We start from the raw sequence: 21734 nt of genomic DNA on the forward strand, positions 1-21734 counted from the left end.
GTGTGTGTATGTATGTGTGTATATATATATGTGTATATATACAGTGGTGTGAAAAACTATTTGCCCCCTTCCTGATTTCTTATTCTTTTGCATGTTTGTCACACAAAATGTTTCTGATCATCAAACACATTTAACCATTAGTCAAATATAACACAAGTAAACACAAAATGCAGTTTTTAAATGATGGTTTTTATTATTTAGGGAGAAAAAAAATCCAAACCTTCATGGCCCTGTGTGAAAAAGTAATTGCCCCCTGAACCTAATAACTGGTTGGGCCACCCTTAGCAGCAATAACTGCAATCAAGCGTTTGCGATAACTTGCAATGAGTCTTTTACAGCTCTGGAGGAATTTTGGCCCACTCATCTTTGCAGAATTGTTGTAATTCAGCTTTATTTGAGGGTTTTCTAGCATGAACCGCCTTTTTAAGGTCATGCCATAGCATCTCAATTGGATTCAGGTCAGGACTTTGACTAGGCCACTCCAAAGTCTTCATTTTGTTTTTCTTCAGCCATTCAGAGGTGGATTTGCTGGTGTGTTTTGGGTCATTGTTCTGTTGCAGCACCCAACATCGCTTCAGCTTGAGTTGACGAACAGATGGCCGGACATTCTCCCTCAGGATTTTTTGGTAGACAGTAGAATTCATGGTTCCATCTATCACTGCAAGCCTTCCAGGTCCTGAAGCAGCAAAACAACCCCAGACCATCACACTACCACCACCATATTTTACTGTTGGTATGATGTTCTTTTTCTGAAATGTTGTGTTCCTTTTATGCCAGATGTAACGGGACATTTGCCTTCCAAAAAGTTCAACTTTTGTCTCATCAGTCCACAAGGTATTTTCCCAAAAGTCTTGGCAATCATTGAGATGTTTCTTAGCAAAATTGAGACGAGCCCTAATGTTCTTTTGCTTAACAGTGGTTTGCGTCTTGGAAATCTGCCATGCAGGCCGTTTTTGCCCAGTCTCTTTCTTATGGTGGAGTCGTGAACACTGACCTTAATTGAGGCAAGTGAGGCCTGCAGTTCTTTAGACATTGTCCTGGGGTCTTTTGTGACCTCTCGGATGAGTCGTCTCTGCGCTCTTGGGGTAATTTTGGTTGGCCGGCCACTCGTGGGAAGGTTCACCACTGTTCCATGTTTTTGCCATTTGTGGATAATGGCTCTCACTGTGGTTAGCTGAAGTCCCAAAGCTTTAGAAATGGCTTTATAACCTTTACCAGACTGATAGATCTCAATTACTTCTGTTCTCATTTGTTCCTGAATTTCTTTGGATCTTGGCATGATGTCTAGCTTTTGAGGTGCTTTTGGTCTACTTCTCTGTGTCAGGCAGCTCCTATTTAAGTGATTTCTTGATTGAAACAGGTGTGGCAGTAATCAGGCCTGGGGTGGCTACGGAAATTGAACTCAGGTGTGATACACCACAGTTAGGTTATTTTTGAACAAGGGGGCAATTACTTTTTCACACAGGGCCATGTAGGTTTGGATTTTTTCTCCCTAAATAATAAAAACCATCATTTAAAAACTGCATTTTGTGTTTACTTGTGTTATATTTGACTAATGGTTAAATGTGTTTGATGATCAGAAACATTTTGTGTGACAAACATGCAAAAGAAAAAGAAATCAGGAAGGGGGCAAATAGTTTTTCACACCACTGTATATATAACTGTATATATGTATGTATGTATGTATATATATGTCTATATGATGTGTATATATATATATATGTTTATATATGTATGTGTGTGTGTCTATGTGTATATATATAAATATATATAGTATGTATATATATATATATATATATATATATATATATATATATATATATATATATATATATGCCAGCAACACTCATGACAATGACAAAACAATTACATTGTCAATCATGTTACGTTATTATTAAAATGTTTCCTTTTCTTTTTACTTCTCCGCTGCCAAGCGCGGATATTTTATTTATATATATATATACACTGCTCCCAAAAATTAAAGGAACACTTTTTTTATTGGGCCTGGCATGAAATCAATTAAACCTGTCTGATAATTTTCTGGTTGGTTAAGCAGCTGAGGTCATTGTTAATCACTTTCAGCTGTATTGGTGTTCATGGACTTAACGACAGGTGCACTAAAGTGGCAACAATTAGAAAACCCTCATAACAGGACTGGTTTTACATGTGGAGGTCATTTCAAGTTTCTTCCTCTTGATCTTTTTTGGCTGGTTTTCCACTCATGCTAGTTTTGGCTTGAGTAATTATCTCTACTGGCAGTATGAGGCGATTCCTTAACCCTACAGAAGTTGCACAGGTTGTCCAACTTCTACAGGATGGCACATCCACACGTGCTGCAGCAAGAAGGTTTAATGTGTCTCCCAGCACAATCTCCAGAACATGGAGGAGATTTCAGGAGACTGGCTGTTATTCTCGGAGAGCTGGACAGGGCCGTAGAAGGTCCTCAACCCATCAGCAGGACCGATACCTGCTCCTTTGTGCAAGGCGGAACAGGCTGAGCACTGCTCGTGCCCTACAGAATGACCTCCAGGGGGCCACTGGTGTGAATGTCTCTACCCAAACAATCAGGAACAGACTTCATGAAGATGGCCTGAGGGCCCAACGCCCTGTAGCGGGCCCTGTGCTCACTGCCCAGCACCATGGAGCTCGACTGGCATTTGCTCAAGAACACCAGAATTGGCAAGTCCGCCACTGGCCTGTACTTTTTACAAACGAGAGCAGGCTCACCCTGAGCAGCTGTGATAGACGTGAAAGAGTCTGGAGAAGACAAGGAGAAGGATATGCTGCCTGCAACGTCGTTCAACATGACAGGTTTGGTGGTGGGTCAGTGATGGTCTGGGAGGCATATCCATGGAGGGACGACAGACATCTACTGCGTAGGAAATGGTGCTCTGACTGCCATAAGGTATCGAGATGAAATCCTTGAACCCATTGTCAGACCCTACGCTGGTGCAGTAGGTCCTGGTTTTCTCCTAATGCACGACAATGCCCGGCCTCATGTGGCAAGAGTATGCAGGCAGTACCTGGAGGATGAAGGAATTGAAACAATTCAATGGCCTTCACGATCCCCTGACTTAAACCCAATAGAACATCTGTGGGACATTATGTTTCGTCCATTAGGTGCGCCAGGTTGCTCCTCAGACTGTACAACAGCTCAGGGATGCCCTCATACAGATCTGGGAGGAAATGCCACAAGACACCATCCGTCGTCTCATTAGGAGCATGCCCCGACGTTGTCAAGCATGCATACAAGCTCGTGGGGGCCACACAACATACTGAAAAGCATTTTGAGTAGCAGAAATTAAGTTTTTGAAAAAGTTGACTAGCCTGCCACATCTTCATTTCACTCTGATTTTAGGGTGTCTACACAATTGAGCCCTCTGTAGGCAGAAAACTTTTATTTCCATTAAAAGACTTGGCATCCTTTTGTTCCTAAGATATTGCCCTGTCGTTATTTGTATAGATATCCAACTTCATATTGAGATCTGATGTATCTAATGTGTTTCTTTAAAGTGTTCCTTTAATTTTTGTGAGCAGTATATATATATATATATATATATATATATATAGATATATATTATATATATATATAGATATAGATAGATATGACAACAACACTCATATCAATGACAAAACAATTACATTAACAATCATCTTACGTTATTTTTAAAATGTTTCCTTTTCTTTTTCATAACTTCTTTAACACAGTACTTCTCCGCTGCGAAGCGCGGGTATTCTGCTAGTTATATATATAGATAATGTGGGTTTCATACTAGAGCTAAAGAAAGCATATTAAGATTTGTAAATGTAAATTATTCTGTTAATCTATATTCCTCTGTGTGCGACTAGAACAGCACATTCTTTTTTTTTGTAGGTGAGGAGCTGTGGAGTATTTAAGAACAAAATAATGTGTTTAATATAATTTTGAGAATTTTCTCATACTAAATTAACTATTTCCACTAGGAGATTCTGAAATCCCCCTTGTGTTAAATTCACACTCTTTTAGGAGAAAGAAAGTTTGTTTGGGATTTAAAAATCCAACAGTTAAAAACAACTTGCAACTTAGTATTTCATATTATGTATTAACTCTGTTGTTAACTTAATAAATAAATAATTCTTAAAAACTAGACTTGCACAGGAGAAATTGCATCAGTAGCATAATACAAAAATGTTGAGAATTTAAAATAAAATTTGCTGAGAAAAGTACTTTTTTAATCCATAGTATACCATCAAAGTATAGTTCTCCTCAGCTTTCATAAAGATGTAGAATCTGCATATGACTGTAACAATGAATACTGTTCACTTAAGAAATTTGGGATGTTTTGATAAAACACAGCATAGTTAACATACTCTTAGCCTTGGATATCTACAGCCGATTTTCATAAAAATTATCTTTTATCATTGTTTATGTTTTTGTGTATCACTGATTTCACTTTGCAGATTAAGGCTTATAGGCAGTCAGGCCAATATGAACATTGTAGAGAAATTACGATTATGAGGGTCTTTCACAGCGCAGCCACAAATTAGCAGCAGTGAATACGTAAAGTAAAAAGGAGTGAAACTGAATATGGATTCACTAAATGATCCAAGTCAATTCTTGAATATTTGTATTTATTTGACATTAATAATATACTTAATAATATACTCCAGCCTGTTTTTAGCCTTAAATCTAACACATTTTAGCCAAGCTTCTTCTAAAGCCCAGTTTAAACACAGGGAATAGCAAGGCAGCTACATCTGTGACTCCTGAACAGCTGATCAACTTGCTAAATTCTACTGCTGTATGTTCTGATCAAGGGCAACTGCAAGAGGAAGATGACAACCAATGAATGCAAGCTTAATAAAACTGAAACAATGAAAAAAATTAATTTCTAAGCAACAATTAAGGTCTTTTTTTATTAATTTGAATATTGTTGCAACAAGCATGAGAGACTGCTTACCAAATAAATACATACATACATACATACAGGAAATATTTGCATTAAAAATTAGAACTTGCAAGAATTACAAAATTTCAGCAGGATTCCCGCAATCACATGCAAAATTTCAAGCTCTGTTTGTGGCTCAGCTAAACTTCAGATTCAGCTTACAGGTGGATGATTGTATCAGAAAATTCTGAAGGAGAATGAGTAGAATTTATGGTTCCTTCGATAACAGATAATTATTCAGGTCTTGAGAGAGCAAAGCACTCCCAACACTATCTTGCTACCACCACATTTGACTGCTGTATGATGTTGTTATGAATGCAGAGGCGGCCTTAGGGGTGTGCTGGGCCTAGGGCTGACCAACTCTATGCAGGGCCAGTTACATCAAATGCTGTTACCAGTATGTGTGGACTGTATAAACTTGTGCGCAAATTTAATAAAAATAATGTTAACATACACCGGATTTTCTCATTACAGTATACAGCTACATTTTGGCCAGATAACACACTGACTTTATCAAAATATAACAATATAATCTATTAAAAAAGTGCAATTCATAATTCATGACAAATACTGCGATAGTGCGAAATGCGGTGCAGTGTCATGCAGAAATTAGCATAGCCTCTTCTAGAAAAGTACCCAAACTGCAAGTATACTCCGAGTCTCGATATGCAATAAAGGCTTCTCCTAGAAGCATCTCAAATATATAGTGTGGTCCAGATCTAATTATGCAACTTTTCATGCAATACAGGAAAACAATACAAGACAAAAGAATTATTCGAAATATCTTGTATTATAACTTGACAAATCTGCGCAAACGGGACACGAATACCTCAAAAGTAGGGCCCCCTTAGGCATGTTCGCCCCACTTGCCACCCCCAAACAGTGCTCTTGTATGAATGGCTATATTTGCTTTATACTGGATATAATGGGACCCATGAAATACAAAGTTCTTTTGTCTAATCAGTCTATAGAACATTATTCCAAAAACCTTGGAGATCATCCAGATACTCCCAAGGAAATGAGAGACAACACATTCTTTGACGTTAGTAATGGTTTCTGCCTTGCTGCCTTCCAATGAAGCTCATTTTTGCCCAGTGTCCTTTAGAAGTCATGCACATTGACTTTGCTGAGGCAGGAGAAGCCTGTGTTTCTTTGAATGACTTTTAGGATCCTTTATGGTTTCATGGATGTTTTTATTCTGCATTCGTGGACTATTTTTGATTGGCTACTCTTTAGAAGATTCACTAATGGTCCAGTTGTTTTCCATTTGGAGACCATGGCTCTTCCTGTGGTTTGATTGTGTCCACAACCCTTAAGAAAAAAAAAATACTTTCTTGCCCTTTTCAAAGTGATAGATATCAATAAGTTTTTCTTGATTTTATCCAGAATTTCTTTGTATCATTACGTGCTTTTTGAATATTTGTACTGGCAAGTTGACTGTGTTATTAAGGATCAAAGTAAACGACACTTCTGAGAAGTGCTGGCTGTAATCAAGCTTATCTGTGTTTTATCAGCTGACTTCATCCCTTTAAGTGAGGGACCAACAGTTTTTCATACAATGTCAGATTAAAATTGAATCATTTTGTTCATCAAATAAAGGAAATAGGTTTAAAGGATGGGGCATCCATTTATTTGTGTGTCCTATATCTAATATTTGATTTTGGTTTAAAATTTGAAAATAAGAGGACAAATAATTTCTCACTGCAGCATAACTTTTTGTTACGTGATATCATTTTTTCCCCTTTAATCGGGAACACACTTTACCCACTGACATCAAAAAGTGTTAGCTTAGAGCATCTCAGACCATTTTCTGAAAACCTTTAGACTCATTAACATTAATAGTTGTGGTATTCTATTAATATACTGTTTTTATAATGTTATCATGTACTAAATAATATACCATTTCTTTTACTTAATCCTACATCTCATCTCAGTTTATTTCAATTTTTGAGGCTGTAGTAGTTGGTTATAATGTATTGAAGCTTCTCAGTTTTTATTACTTTAATACACAATGTGAATAATGCAAAATTAAGTTTTAAAATGTTTTATTTGTATATTTACTTTGCAGACTAATGGTATTTTTTTGTATTTGTTATTTCAGGCTCCAGCCCTAATCAAGGAAAACCCAAAAAAAAAGGTATTGTTTTGAAATGTATACAGTATGTTAATAATAAAGAGTTGTCTCATACTGCTTTTACCTAAAAGCCATGTGACATTATACAGCTGGCTTTCCAGCAATTTTGACCTGCAAGATATTCATAATCTTAGTGAGATGTATGTAAATATGGCATACTCCTATGACTGCCAATCATGTAATGTAGCATAGTGTCTCAGTCCAAGCAGCTTGAGACTCATCTTGACAATAACAGTGTGTGTACAGTACAAGAGTTGAGAACCAATGAGGGCCCACCTGGAACTACAATAAGTATAATGTAGCTGCAAGGACCTAACAAGCAGACTGTGGCTGAACTTGCCCTATCAGGAAACCATTTGTAGAGCACCAGCTGTGGCAGGCAGTATATTATCTACTGTCAGAAAAAGGACAGAGATTACAATACTTTGTCATACCCTGAGATTTTCAATCATGTAATCTAACATCCAGTGACAGTCACCTTCCCTTTGATTTGTTGTGTAATGTGCAATCAGCTTAACACTTAACTTATAAAACTGTGCAAAGTTTGCTGTCAACCTTTTGATCACTGATGTTAAATGTTTCTCATGGTGAAATTATTTAGAATGACAGCACAATCACACAGTGCTTAGCAATGCCATCTCTGACACCATATGCCATGGGGTCAGATGCAGAGCCTGGTGACTGACTGACTGACTGACTATGTGGAGTTTGCACATTTTTCTCATTGTTTGCACGATTTTTTATTTGGGTTATTCCAGTTTTCCTTCAGCATCCACATGATTTTTTTTGTAAAATAGTGATTCCTGGTTTCTGTCTGAAATGTGCTTCCCCTAATTTCTACCTCTATCCTCAAATATATGACTCACTAACTGAAAGAACTGGTGGATGATTTTGATCAATGCCTTTGATAACTTCGAAGATGTAAATTATTTCCAAATGTAGGCTGCACTAGTGTGCAATGGCAAATGTGACAGAAAAAGACAGTCAAGATAATGAAAAATGCACTGCTGAAATGTAAAAAAACACTAAATTCAGCCCAATTAACTGGATAATTAGAGTTAGTTGTTTGAATACTATGATTAGCAATTATGCTTAAATTGGATATTCCCTACTTTGCATAATTTTAACTACCTTTGACCCTTACCAACATGTTAAAGTTGTAGTGACATATCAAACCACAATTTAAAAAAAAAAAAAAAAAAACTCAATCATTCTAAACTTTGGTGAGAAGTCACAAAGACCCTAGGAAAAAGATGACTTGATTAAGGTTTGATTTTATAACTTCATCATCTATTTCTGAAAGGAACTGGAGAAAAAAATAGATTTATAGAAAAGTAAAGAATACTACTCACTACTGAAAACATGAGTGCTTACAACACATTTACCAAAATTATCCTGCTGATAAGTGTAGTAGGATAATGGTCTATGAACAGAGAGTTAAGAGTAAAACTTCTTTGGAGGAAAGCTGTTATGAAGTAGATGTCTTTTTATTTATTAGGCATTTAATATATTTTTCCAGAGACATGTTTATATTTTGGGTGGTTTTGAATATCAAGGAACAATATTGTGTCATTATTTGGTTCCTGTCTTGGGGATGCACAAACCAGTGTATATTTGGAAAAGAATGTTAAAGATAGAGCTGCCAGGAAAGAGGAAAATAGGAAGGCCTAAGAGGAGGTTTATGGATGTGGTGAGAGAGGACATGCACGTGATGGGTGTGACAGAACAAGATGCAGAGGACAAAGATATGGAAGAAGATGATCCGCTTGTGGCATCCCCTAACATTAGCAGCCGAAAGAAGAAGAAAAGTTAGTTCCTGTCATCCCTCTAGGATTATGTATATTATTTTCATATTTTTGTTTATCATAATACCATTTTATTTTTGAGGATCCTGTTGTTAAGGTACAACAACAAGTTGCTGGGGAGTACAGTCCCAGATGTCGGTTCTTAAGCCTTCATCCCAGATTGTGGATATCAAAAGAGAGGTGTAAAATTATGCGGTTTCTGTTTTCCAAAAAGTACTGATTCCTTTTTAGACTTCAAGTTGGTTAATGACTTTGTTTTGATATTTGATTCAAGCTGCATCTCCTGGTCCTGCCATATTCGTAGCTGCTCAGGTTGAACATCAGTACTCTACCTTTCCACAGCATTAACCACATACTACCAAGTCAAACATTTTCTTAATGGTATCATAGTTTGATCAAGACCTGTATGACTGACCAAAAAAGTGCAATCATGAAGTTGGATTTAAGCCAGAGGATTCTTCAGACGAAAATGTCAATGAACCAGAAGCTGAATTTTGTGTGTAGTCACAAAGAGTCTAAGTACATCAAGTGATGAAAAGGTTTCCTTTGTCTTGATTAAGGTGACCCAAATAACTCAAACAAGTACACATCAAAATTGTTAAATACAAACAAACAAATATATATATATATAGGTTTGGAATAGCCTGGTCGTGATTCAGGCATGTATACACACTTAATGTTTTGCAAGGACTTTAACTGAAATCAAAGTTGAAGCAGTTTTGCAAATGGGCAGAAATGTCTCCACACTTCTGTGATACTTTGAAGATGCCTTCTGTAGTTACTGATCAGTTATTGCTACTGAAATGGGAATAACCAATAATTATTTTCAAGGTGACAAGTACTTTTTAAATGGGGCATTGGGTTTTCCACATGTCCGTCTGACTTTTTATTCTTGCATAATACAGTAAATATTTACAAATATTACAATTATTCAGTTCATCTTCTCAGTCTACTTAATTTAAATGTAAAGTCAATAGCAACTAAAGCCTATTTCCTTTAGGCACAAGGGAAGAATCCTGGAGAGAGCACCAGTTCATTGTAAGGCATACTTACACATAGTCCTACTCATGTCTGATCAATTTCACCAAACAACAAGTATTTCAAAAACTTTGCTTTCTGAAAATGTTTGGTGATTATGATTGACAGCTTCTAGCCGAACACGAGTATAATATCTGATGGAGTGTATCATGCAGGAAATTTGGAGAAATGTGAAATTACCTTTTATTAATTTTAGCATGTTTACTTGCTTAATGATGCTGAGACAATGCATTAGGTCAACTGAGTAAAAATTATTTTGCTGCGGATTTTCATTTGTACACAGCATCTCTTGTTGGACCTCTCTTTTCAGTGTCCAACAATAGTCAGCTAGCTTTGATGGATTGCACTTACCTTGAAATTGTTTGTTACTGTTTGCCAATATTAGCAGGGAAGAGTTCCAAGCGTGAATGCAGAAAATTAAACTTTAGCAACATGTTGCACTTGATGGTTTTGTTTGGTGCTCTGTAGTTGCTAAGAAAATTCCTAACAACATCCTTGCATATCTTCCATGCAATTTCCTCCAGCCCCACTGTCAGATCTTTGGACCTCTTATCACTGATGACGTGTTTGATTTGTGGACCAACAAAAATTTTGGCATCAGTTATTCCTAGAAACATCTGTTACAAATACTGAAAGCTTTTACCTTCCTTGTTCATCACTTTCACAAAAGTTTTTTTTCAGTCCAAATTTTTTATGAAGAGGAGGCTAAAATAGCTTTGAGTCAAGAAGTGGTTTTGTGTCACACTTTTCTGCTCTGGAAACAAATGCTTATGGAGTGGCCAGTACTTTTGAGACAATTCAGCATGGCTATCCCGTTTGCAGAAGAAACGGCAATACTTGGTATATCCAAGCTGCATTCCTAATAGCAGTTCCACTACTTTTAGATCACCAGCTGAAGTTGTTAAACTGTATATGTCTACTTGTAAAATGAGAGGAAATCACAGAAATAGGCAATTGTAATAATCTTACATGCGACAGGAACATTTGGTGATTTTTGTGATCAGCAGGCCAAAATCCATAAGATGCACCTAAAAGAAGAAAAATCATTATCCAGTGTTTAGTGTACGCAATCAACATTACCCGCAATTGATGGGAATTATGGAGAAAAACTCCATAGTGACCAAGCTACATCATTAACCCAGTCTCCTAGTACTGTATGGCAACAGCACTTGTTCTGCGTCCCATGCTGTCCATATGCAAATATAGTGTGATTAAAGTAAAGCACAAGGTGACATGAGGTAAAATATAAAATCACAGTGATGCTGATATTTGTTTCTGTTTTCTTTGTGTTTTTTTTTTTTTTTTTTTAATTTTTTATGCATTTCAAACAGTAAAGGCAAAGAATGAAATGAGGGCTTCAATGAGTTTAATATGCTACAGAGTCATTAATCCCTTTACACAGCTTCCAGCTATGCTTCCTTAATGTCATGCCAATCTCTTTATATAAAATGGGCATTACTGGTCTGTTTTTTTTCCGGAAACGCAGCGATTAAATGCATTAAATTGCACGGTCATTATGATGGTTAGCAGTTAATGTACAAGAGAAGCTCTGCATGTGGTCCTTAAGACAGGAGTGTTCACATGTCTTCAAAGTGATAGCATACTGTATGAACTATGGAAATGTCTTATATGCAGATGCAAAGTGTGAAATATGGGCATTGCTCAACTAGTCTGCTGGAAGACTAGTGATTACAGTTGCTGCAAGCTAGTCCTCCAGCTGACAAGGGTTGTTGAAAACAGGTCCCAACAAACACTGCTCTGTAGAGCAACCTGTATTTGAAATGGCAGTGTTATGTGATCTGACAAAAAGTGATCATTTTAATTTAAAACAGAATGTATCCTTCCACAAGTTTTCCTGGACATGATTATCACAGGACAGAAATCACTTATGGCCATGCTGTCTGTGTTTCATGCGTTTTATTTTGGCTTCAAGAGCACCTACTGTGAATACCAACAAATACATGTGAAACTATGAGCATAACAAGCCAAGACCATAGATAGATGGATATACTTTATTAATCCCCAAGGGGAAATTCACATACTCCAGCAGCAGCATACTGATAAAAACAATATTAAAGAGCAATAAAAGCGCAGTGCAAGTTAAAAAATGCAAGGTAGAGAGCGCAAGGCAGGTATAACAGTCTATAATCTTGTGTAGTGTTAACATTTACCACCTCCCCCCCAGGTGGAACTGAAGAGTCACATAGTGTGGAGGAGGAACAATCTCCTCAGTCTGTTAGTGGAGCAGGACTGTGACAGCAGTCTGTTGCTGAAGCTGCTCCTCTATATGGTGATGATCCTGTTTAGTGGATGCATTGGATTCTTCAGGATTGACAGGAGCCTGCTCAGCGCCCGCCACTCTGCCACAGATGTCAAACTGTCCAGCTCCGTGCCTACAACAGAGTCTGCCTTCCTCACCAGTTTGTCCAGGCGTGAGGTGTCCCAGCACACCACCACGTAGAAGAGGGCACTTGCCACAACCGTCTGATAGAACATCTGCAGCATCTTATTGCAGATGTTGAAGGACGCCAGTCTTAGTCGGCTCTGTCCTCTCTTGCACAGAGCATCAGTATTGGAAGTCCAGTCCAATTTATCATCCAGCTGCACTCCTAGGTATTTATAGGTCTGTACCCTCTGCACACAGTCACCTCTGATAATCACAGACTCCGAGAGGGGGCAGGGCCTCTTAAAATCAACCACCAGCTCCTTGGTTTTGCTGGTGTTCAGGTGTAAGTGGTTTGAGTCGCACTATATAACAAAGTCCTTGATTACGTTCCTATACTCCTCCTCCTGCCCACTCCTGATACAGCCCACAAATAGCAGTGTCGTCAGCAAACTTTTGCACGTGGCAGGACTCAGTTGTATTGGAAGTCCGATGTATATAGGCTGGACAGGACCGGAGAAAGCACAGTCCCCTGTGGCGCTCCTGTGCTGCTGACCACAATGGCCAAAAAAACAGAAAGAGCAATTTAAAAGACAATTACTTGGGGTTGAATTGTGGTTTGTTAAGTTTGACTTGATTTTTTAAATATTTGCTTCGAATTTAATTCAGTAAAAATTTATAAAAAAAGACAACTATAAAGTGTTTGCACAGATTCCAGAAAAAAAAAAAACAAAAGTAAAAGCCAAAATATGTTTACACTTGATAAGCCCAGTCTCAAGGACTTGCCTTGGAAGTCTACAATGTATTATGCATTAAGCAAGTGTCAATGAATTTGAGGAAATATACTTAAAACTTAGAAACAGAACTGATATGCTATTTCTTATGACAGATACTACTTCTAAGGGAAAAATGCAATATTCACATAAAAAAAAATCACAAAATTAAATTTGGAATTATTAAAATTTTAAAATATGAATAGCCTTAGTGTCATCTCAGAAAAACCATGATATGCTGAAAAACGAGTCTTCAATCTTAACACCCAGTTAAGTTTTGCTGCCATTGACATGTAGATCAGTCAAGGTTTTGAAGGTTCTACTGCTAAATGCTTTGACTGTTGCATTAGCATTAATGTGAATTTTAGGAAGAACTGCATCATGTGAGAATGCTTCAGGATTCAGTAGGATAAATAGAGAACTAAGTCATTTAACAATTTTTAATATCTCAAATTAGTTTCAAAATCTGTTTAAAAGGTTGTCTGAAAGATCAATGCAGTGATTTAGGTTTTTACAGATAATAGATGTACTTCTTAGTTCTCCGATCCTTTCTGCCATTGTTTTGAATTAACAGTAGAGGATTTAAGGAATAGCCCAACAATAAAGCATTGCAATACAGAATTCTGTGTGATGCAAAGGAAAAATAGTTTCTTTATATCCTGCTTTCATTTTATAGTATTTTTAAGCTAAAAGAAACAAGTCTTAGAAAATGTAGAGATATGATTATAGGAAGTTAAATAAGTATGGATTCAGCCAAACTAAAGAAAAAGATGAAGAGTTGGCATTAACGTGTCTTAAGCCTAGAGTAGTACTAGGTCTAAATAAAGACAGAAGAGAGGAAGCTGTGTCATCAGACTGTTGCCATTTTAAAATGGATTTAACAACCAAGATGTGGAACTAAGAACCATGATTTTAACCAACCTATGGCCAGTCATTTTATATGCTGTTCTTAGAGTAGTATTTCCCACTTTCAGGATTTCAGAATAATTCATACAACATGAGCTAAAGCTGTTTACATCCTATGACTGTGGGAGGCTTTTTTTGAGGACTATAAGAATGTTTTTTATCTAAATATGATTTTTTTCATTAACATCAAATTATGCTTAACAAAGACATGTTAATTACATTCTGTATGAGATTATGTTAGTCATTGTTCTCAGCAATCCAGTTAGATTCATTCTAAGGAACAGGGGCCTCATGTATAAAATGGTGCGCATGCACAAAAGTGTTGCGTACGCCCATTTCCTCACACACTTTGTGTTGTTTAAAAACTAAACATGGCATAAAGCCACACACACTTTCACGGTAGCCCCCTACCGTGCGTACGCATGTTTCTGCTCAGTTTAGCAATCTGGCGGCACCCAGCGTCAAAGCAGTGGTACTGGTTCTGTGTTATTTACCTTTCTTTTTCATATTCGCATCAATGACATGAGATTTATCAGATACACCGAAATTAATTGCATATCATTTACAAATTTAATTCACTTAATTATAATCATTCTGTAACAATATAACGGTGTATGGAATGGCCAGACAGTTCCAACTACCCTAGCTGGTTTAGCATTGTTAGAAGACATTGCAAATGGAAGAATTAGAAGAGAGTACGTATTTATAGATAATGAGGACTGGCTTCTAAGTCAATTTTGATTTCTGAAAGTTCTGTCCACTCTCTGGTTTTTAACCACAGGAGTTTTTCAATGTGAACTTGCTGACCGATCGGGTATTTCACAAACATCACTGAGTCGCGCCATGCCAGCTATATAGAATGGTATTATCCGCTTGTCATCTAGATATATACGATTTCATTACACTGTGGTTGAACAGGCAAACATAAAAGCGCAATTCGCAGCAATGTCTAATTTTCCAAAAGGAGGGGTCAACTCCATGCACATTGCTATTGGAACAATGCCGGACAAGTTACATCAGCCAAGGATGAATCATCAAAAGAATGAGCTGACCTTACATCATATATAGCTGGAAAACCTGTTAAAACAGCAGCTCTGTACAGTCGCAGGTGCTTTTTCCAACTAGTGCCGGAAAAGGCAAGCAGTCCTTTTAAGGATAACGAGTCACCTCAAAGTAAAGAGCAGAGAATCGGTCCGTTTTGGCGCTCGGTGCCATTGCTACACTATAAAGAAACCTTCAGAGAATGAATTTGCTTATGTAAATCAAAAGCATTTCCACTCTATTAATGTGCTACTCTATAGCACAAATAAAGCATGTCGCAGTGTGCAAGCATGTACCTGAAGAGATGTGCTATGATGAACCTGACCCACCAAATGATCAGCCAGATCAGCCAGCGTTACAACTTTGTTTGAATGTAATTAGCAGAATGTAAAAACAGGTAATCAGATAGAGCATTTATTTTTTAACCAATTCACATAATTTGTGGTCAGTATCATATATTACAGCCCTTATATTCCTTAGTTCATTGGCCACATCTCTTACAGCATCCACTCTTGCATTTTGTGACTCCTGAACAATCTGTTAGCACACAGCCAGATGGCCTCCCAGCAGTTTGAGGTAGAGGTGTGTGTTTGTGTGCAGCCAGCATCTAAAGATGTACTCGACACAGCAGCATCATCACTGCCTGACCATTATCGCACAGTTTTTGTAATATTGTCTGAAAACAGAATAAACAGACAGTGGGCTGCGACTCACCTTTTCACGTCAACTGTGATATTTGTACACTTTTTTCTCTCAGGCACTGTGTGACTTTCTGAACTTGACCTTTCAAGTGTCTCCGCCACACTTTTGTTTCTTATATTACTGAGTAAGCCAACAAATAGTACATTTTTCCTTGCCTCCACATCGCATCTGCTGAAATTCTTCTTTTTTTCACATGCCTTTACCATTAGTTTTTAACCAAACATTGAACAGAAGGTGATATTTGTATTGATTTGCATATTAAAATATGCAAAATTCTGGGAAGAGTCAGGGTGGGGCCGTAGGTGCATGCATTAAATTTCACATTCTTTCCGATTTGTAAAGGGGAAATGTGTGGAACTTTGTGTACACACAAATTCATGCATCTGCATTTTTTTGTGTGCATGCACATTTCTGTTTTTGTACATATGCCATGTTTTTGTGTGAATTCTATGCACAGCATTATACATAATGCCCCAGGACATGGGGGCTGTTGTATGTTTTTTTTTGTAATTGTTTCACTTTTATATTTCTTGATTTCAATAAACATTTGATTAAATAAACTTGTCCAGCCTCATGACTGTCAAGCTGAAACAGAATCAAATGCAAACAGGTAATTTTACAGGTAATTTTACTACTTCAAGTAAAATCCCACGTAAAACAAGAGCATTTTTCATTTTCAAAATTACTCCACTGCACCTTTTATGACCTGGGATATTTATTAATGTTGCAAAGGTTGTCGTTTTCCCTCCAGTTTGGCTGTAAAGGAGAATTCCTGCTGTGTGTCAAAATCATTCTGTCCAGATTGTGTTAAATGTTAGCTTGTCAGAATTGCTAAACCAAGCACTTTTTTGCCTGCAGTATAATGGACATATTTATGCAGGTCTGTGCTTTGCATAATGGTGCACAGGTTTTGAATATACAATATTGTACATTCCAAAATGTGACTTGTAAGATTGGGGTTGAGTAGTTGTTTCTAAGATGTTTTTGTTAAAAATGTTTATGACTTTCCTGTTTGTTTCTTTTTAGACACTTCTAAAAATAAATACTAGGGGAAACATATAAAAGATACTTATTGTTACAATAAAAAAAATTGTATTGACCAGCCAATCTCAAACAGTCACTAAACCCTGAACAGTAGCAAATACTGTATGAGTCATGCAGGTCTGCTCTTATTGGTTACCTTGACATATCTTCTGGTTGACTTTCATTTTATGTTTTCTATTGAGCAACTCGATTACAGCCTTCAAGCAGAAGAACCATGATTCATATTTTAAGATTCTATCACATGTAATCTTTTGTTTTGTTAATTATGTTTGTTATTTTAGGTTCTTTCTGTGCTTGCTAGCTCTGTAAATAATAAAACTATCTAAAAATTAGACTCCTTGCATCTATCATTTTGTTTCTTTTTAGGCAAAAAACCAGGGCCTCCTGGTGCACCAGGCCCACCAGGGCCCCAGGGACCTCCTGGGCCTCAAGGACCTCCTGGAATTCCAGGAATTCCTGGGTTTCCTGGAAATAATGCAATGGGACCTCCTGGACCTGCTGGTCCCCCTGGTCCACAAGGGCCACCAGGGCCTCAGGGACCTTCAGGTAAATACACACAGTTTCATTAATTCCACTTTAAGGATACAATGCTTATTCTTTACCTGTTATATGCTGATTGACTTCACTATGCCTTGAACTCTAGAGTGTTCAGTAGTCACAACATTCTGTGTTACTATACATTTAATAAATTAAAATAAGTAACAGCAAGTAAGGCAGAAGTGCCCAATGCAAAAATATCATGTATACATAAAATAAATCATAACAATAATACACAATACTTGCAGTGAATTATTTTAGTAAAAATTATACTTAGGTTTATTTTTCAAAAGGTCCCCCATTTAGTCATAGCCTGTGTTTCTGAACCAAAGTTTGTTTCTGTTAATTGTTAAGTACACTTTTTTTATTCCATGCTTTGCTTCTAGAAATAGCTATTGGGCATTGTGACTGCTGTAATTTATAACACTAATTGCTTACACAGATAAGAAAGCAGCATGGTGAGTTGACAGTTTATAAAAGTTATGAAAACTAACTTCTGAATTAAAGTACAAGAAAGTGTAGCTTCAGTGAGTTAAAGAACACAGAGAATGGACACTAAATAGCTGGATATATGTTTTCTGGTCTCATCAATTCTGGTTTCACAGTGATGGGAATGATGTCATATGTGATGAAACTTGTCAAAGTATATGTCTACCTCTTTCCAGGTTTCAAAGCACAGTGATGGTTGGAGACGGTAGTGTAATCACATGAGGTGTGTTTTTATTAGATGACCAAGCTAATCAGTGTAGACCATTCACCACCAAGTGGATCCAGCTTTTCAGGCCACAGACCCACTACCAGCTAATTTGCAATAATTGTGTGACATGCTGGAATTGATATGGGCCAACATCTCTGTACACCACTGTTAGATTATAAGTGTCCACTTCATGTGTATTACTACCACTAAGAACAAAACAGTACTTTAAAAAAATGTGCTCCATTTCTAGACACTTAGCATCTGAAGTCACAAAGTGTTGCTAGATTGATTTTTGAAGTTAAGCAATTTTCTTCTTTGTGAAACTTATTATTCGCATCTTTTTTTTTTTGCTAGGTACTGTGGACAAATCTTGGGCTAGAGAAATGCAAGTAAGGCACAGTTTGTATTGGTAAAGTTAACTTGAACATTTTATATTAATTCAGTGATTTGAAAGTCTAAAATCACACAGCTTGGACTGTTAGTTCTGTCTGCACATTGTGAAATTGTTTTATTAAGTGGCACAGAGCTGTGCCAGGTCACTTTTTTCTGTTTCTTATATAGTACACTTCCTATTCCATGAATTTGAATGATATATATTTGCAAATATAATAATTTTAAAATAAAAACACTATGCATATATACAAACTATTCAATTATTACTGGATCTTAATTCTTATAATGAGGGTACTACAAATAAGACATACCATAAAAGAAAGAGCAGAAGATGATCAGGAGGCTATGCTAAGATCAATTAATAAACCAAAAAAGAGAATATAAATCTCCTTGTTCACCACTCCAGAAAAAATTTGAAAGGAGCAAGTGACTCCTATAAGAAAAAAAAATAGGAGCCCTAGCTTTGATTTAAGTGCCAAATAATAAAATGTGTAAAATATTAATCTTTCTAACCTCCATGTATGTGTGCCAAAGTCTTTTCCTTCTCCTGTGCAGTGTATCCTTCCCTCATGCTTGTTGTGTCAGTCTTGATGATTTGAGTAACTGTCATTTTAACTTTCAAACTATGTACAATCATTAAGAACCACTCAGGCCCGAAGTCTGTGTCACTAACTATCAGAATGTCCGTGTCCAAGGGCCATCCAGTGCAATTTGGTCTTCTTTGACTCATGTTTGAAATGAGCCAGCGTTTGACACAGGGCTTAGGATCAAACTTTTCAAATGATGGACCTTGTATGCCATGCTGACCCCAACTAAATCCTCCAAGGTTGAAACATTGTGTGAGTTTAGCACTTTTGATATTTTTTCTGCTCTGTGCTGAAAAGCATTGTTCATACTGAGCTGCTGAAATAGACCCAGCAAGCAAAATCGACAATGTTGCACAGAAAGACTTCCCACAAACTGTTATAAGACTTGTCTGAGAATTTGCCTTTAAATAGATTTTTTTTAGCAATCTCTATTCCATTTGTATAGCTCTAACATCACATTCTCCAAGAAGACTTCTTCATACCAGTTATAGTGTCAATCTCATTTTGTCCCGAAGTTGTTAAATAATATGGCCATGAATCATGATAGAAGATTGAGAAGCTACAAATGATCACAGACCCATTTGAGCTTTCTTGCTGTGTTTTACCCCTCATATTTTTTGACTGTAACCTCCACTGTTTTCACAACATGCAAGTGAAGGTCATCTCTAAAGTTGGCGAGATTTGTGCCTTTAACTTGGATATTCTGAAAGCTGATGCCTGTATTGGTACTACTCACTGACTTTCCCAGCTTTTTAATGTTCAGTCTGTCTGAGATCTGTGTGTTATCGTGAGACACCGCATTTTTATACTGACCAAGTGATTCTAGCCTAGTGCGCTGCAGAAACTCCTGCAACTTTAGACAAGTAGACAATTCCTTAATGGTCTGTCTGAGATGTCCTTAATTGTAATAACACAACTATCAATAGCTGCTACTGCTTGAGGCAAAATTAAAGAATTCTTCCAAAGTGTAACACTTAATTTTGAGATTTCCCCAAACAAGTCATGGAGAAAGTAATAAAATGCCACAAAAAAGCAATCTCTCCATTTTCTGTGCTTCTCTCCATTTAATGCCAGTGTTTTATGAGCTCGCAGCCAGGTGTTCCATATGGTGATGCACAGCTGTACTGTGTGATCTGAGTGCAGAAAAACAGAATGTGCCCAGTAAATGTGGGGCAACCAACACGGGGTCTTCACTACAGAAAATGTGCGTGTAGAACAGCCTAGTTTCACACCGATCGCTCTCAGCTCACGCTTGCCTTTGGGGCTGGTATGTTTTCCATATCAGCTGTAGTAAGCCATAGACTTTTTCAATCAATATAATCAATATCTGTCTAGCATTCATTTTGAAAAGGCCTAGCTAAGGAAATAAATGTCTCCTTGAATGGATGGGACAGAGGGGCACAGTAGGCATGAAGGTGATATAGAAGACTTCCTTCTATCTTTTTAAATAATTTTTGGGAAATTTTATAATTCCTGTATTCATTATGCAAGCAGCAGGCATGGGGCAAACATTTCTACAACTCTGCCCCAGTCGTGTAAATGTGCTTTCCCCAGTGGATGGGACTGAAGGACAGAGTAGACATGAATGTGATTTAAAAGACTTTCTAAAATCTTTTAAAAGTACATTTTGAAGAATTTCAGCTGTCAAGTGTTCATTTTATAAGCAGCAGACAGGGACACACAATTCTACAGCTGGGGGAATAAGTGTCCCTTCCAGTGGCTAGGACAAAGGGGCACAATGGAGAAAAAAGTGACAAAAAACTTTCTAAATTCTTTTTAAACAGATTTAGTTAAATTTAGCTGTCAAATGTTCATTTTATAAACTGAACAGCGTTTCAACAACCAAGGCTCAGCTGTAGAAATGAGAGTCTCCTCAAGTAGATGGGATAGAGAAGCACATTAAATAGGAATCTGATATAGAAAACTGTGTACAGTCTTCTGAAATACTTTTTGAACAACTTTAGCTATGCAGTGTTCATTTTGCAAGCAGCTTAAAGGGTCTTAGCTGTGGAAAGGAGTGTCCCCTCTGGTAGAAGGGATGGAGGGGCACAGTAGATATAAACGTGCTATAGAACACTACCAGATAGGCTTATTAAAGACACTGAACTCCATTTTAACTACCCAGTGTTCGTTTTACAGCAGATGTAAACATTAAATGGTAATCTTCAAGTTTTTTTTAAACATTTGATCTGTTTTAATATGCCATGATTAACTGTGCATGTAATATACAAGAAAAAGAGTTTTATAGGATAATGATACCTGCCATTAAAATGAGATTTCCCCCAATTTAAAGCGATGGTCATGACAGGCAGGCTATTTTTTGATAAAATTTAAACAGTTTTATTCACATGAGTTTAATCACTTATATGACCGAGGTGAAACTTGAATTCCACAACAAAGCCTTTCCTATGAAAATGTTTTTTGTCCAAACCCCTAAACCTCCCAAAAAACTACCTAAGTAAATGTTTAAGAGCAAGGGACCACATACAGTGTGAAAGTGGACTAGTGCATTTATTTTAACGATTCATCTTTTAATTGTCTTTGTACAGAGTTATTGGGTTCAAGTAATGAATTATTAATTACAATTACTATTATTTTATTAAATCTGTTTTTCCATGTTTCCTTGTTAATGAGCTCCCATTGAAGAATTTATTGGTAACAGAACATGTAGTGTGCACAGCAAAACAACTGAAGAAACTGAAAGCTGATAAGTGCCATTTTTCGATGCCAGTTTACTGTCCGCCATCAATCACAGCGCTCCCCAGT

The 21734-nt window shown here is 37.0% G+C and overlaps 1 protein-coding gene across 3 annotated transcripts in view; it reads left to right on the forward strand.

Annotated features, from left to right (window-relative positions):
• The window catches only part of eda (ectodysplasin A), a 215505-nt gene that overhangs the window by 186391 nt on the left and 7380 nt on the right, over positions 1-21734 (forward strand). For all 3 annotated transcript variants that reach the window (XM_039766370.1, XM_039766371.1, XM_039766372.1), the window contains exons 3-5: positions 7030-7065; positions 17121-17300; positions 18343-18377. In XM_039766370.1, the coding sequence (XP_039622304.1) occupies positions 7030-7065; positions 17121-17300; positions 18343-18377 (251 nt within the window). The remainder of the gene's footprint in view (positions 1-7029; positions 7066-17120; positions 17301-18342; positions 18378-21734) is intronic.

Source organism: Polypterus senegalus, chromosome 10, assembly GCF_016835505.1.
Source record: "Polypterus senegalus isolate Bchr_013 chromosome 10, ASM1683550v1, whole genome shotgun sequence".
NCBI lineage: Eukaryota > Metazoa > Chordata > Cladistia > Polypteriformes > Polypteridae > Polypterus > Polypterus senegalus.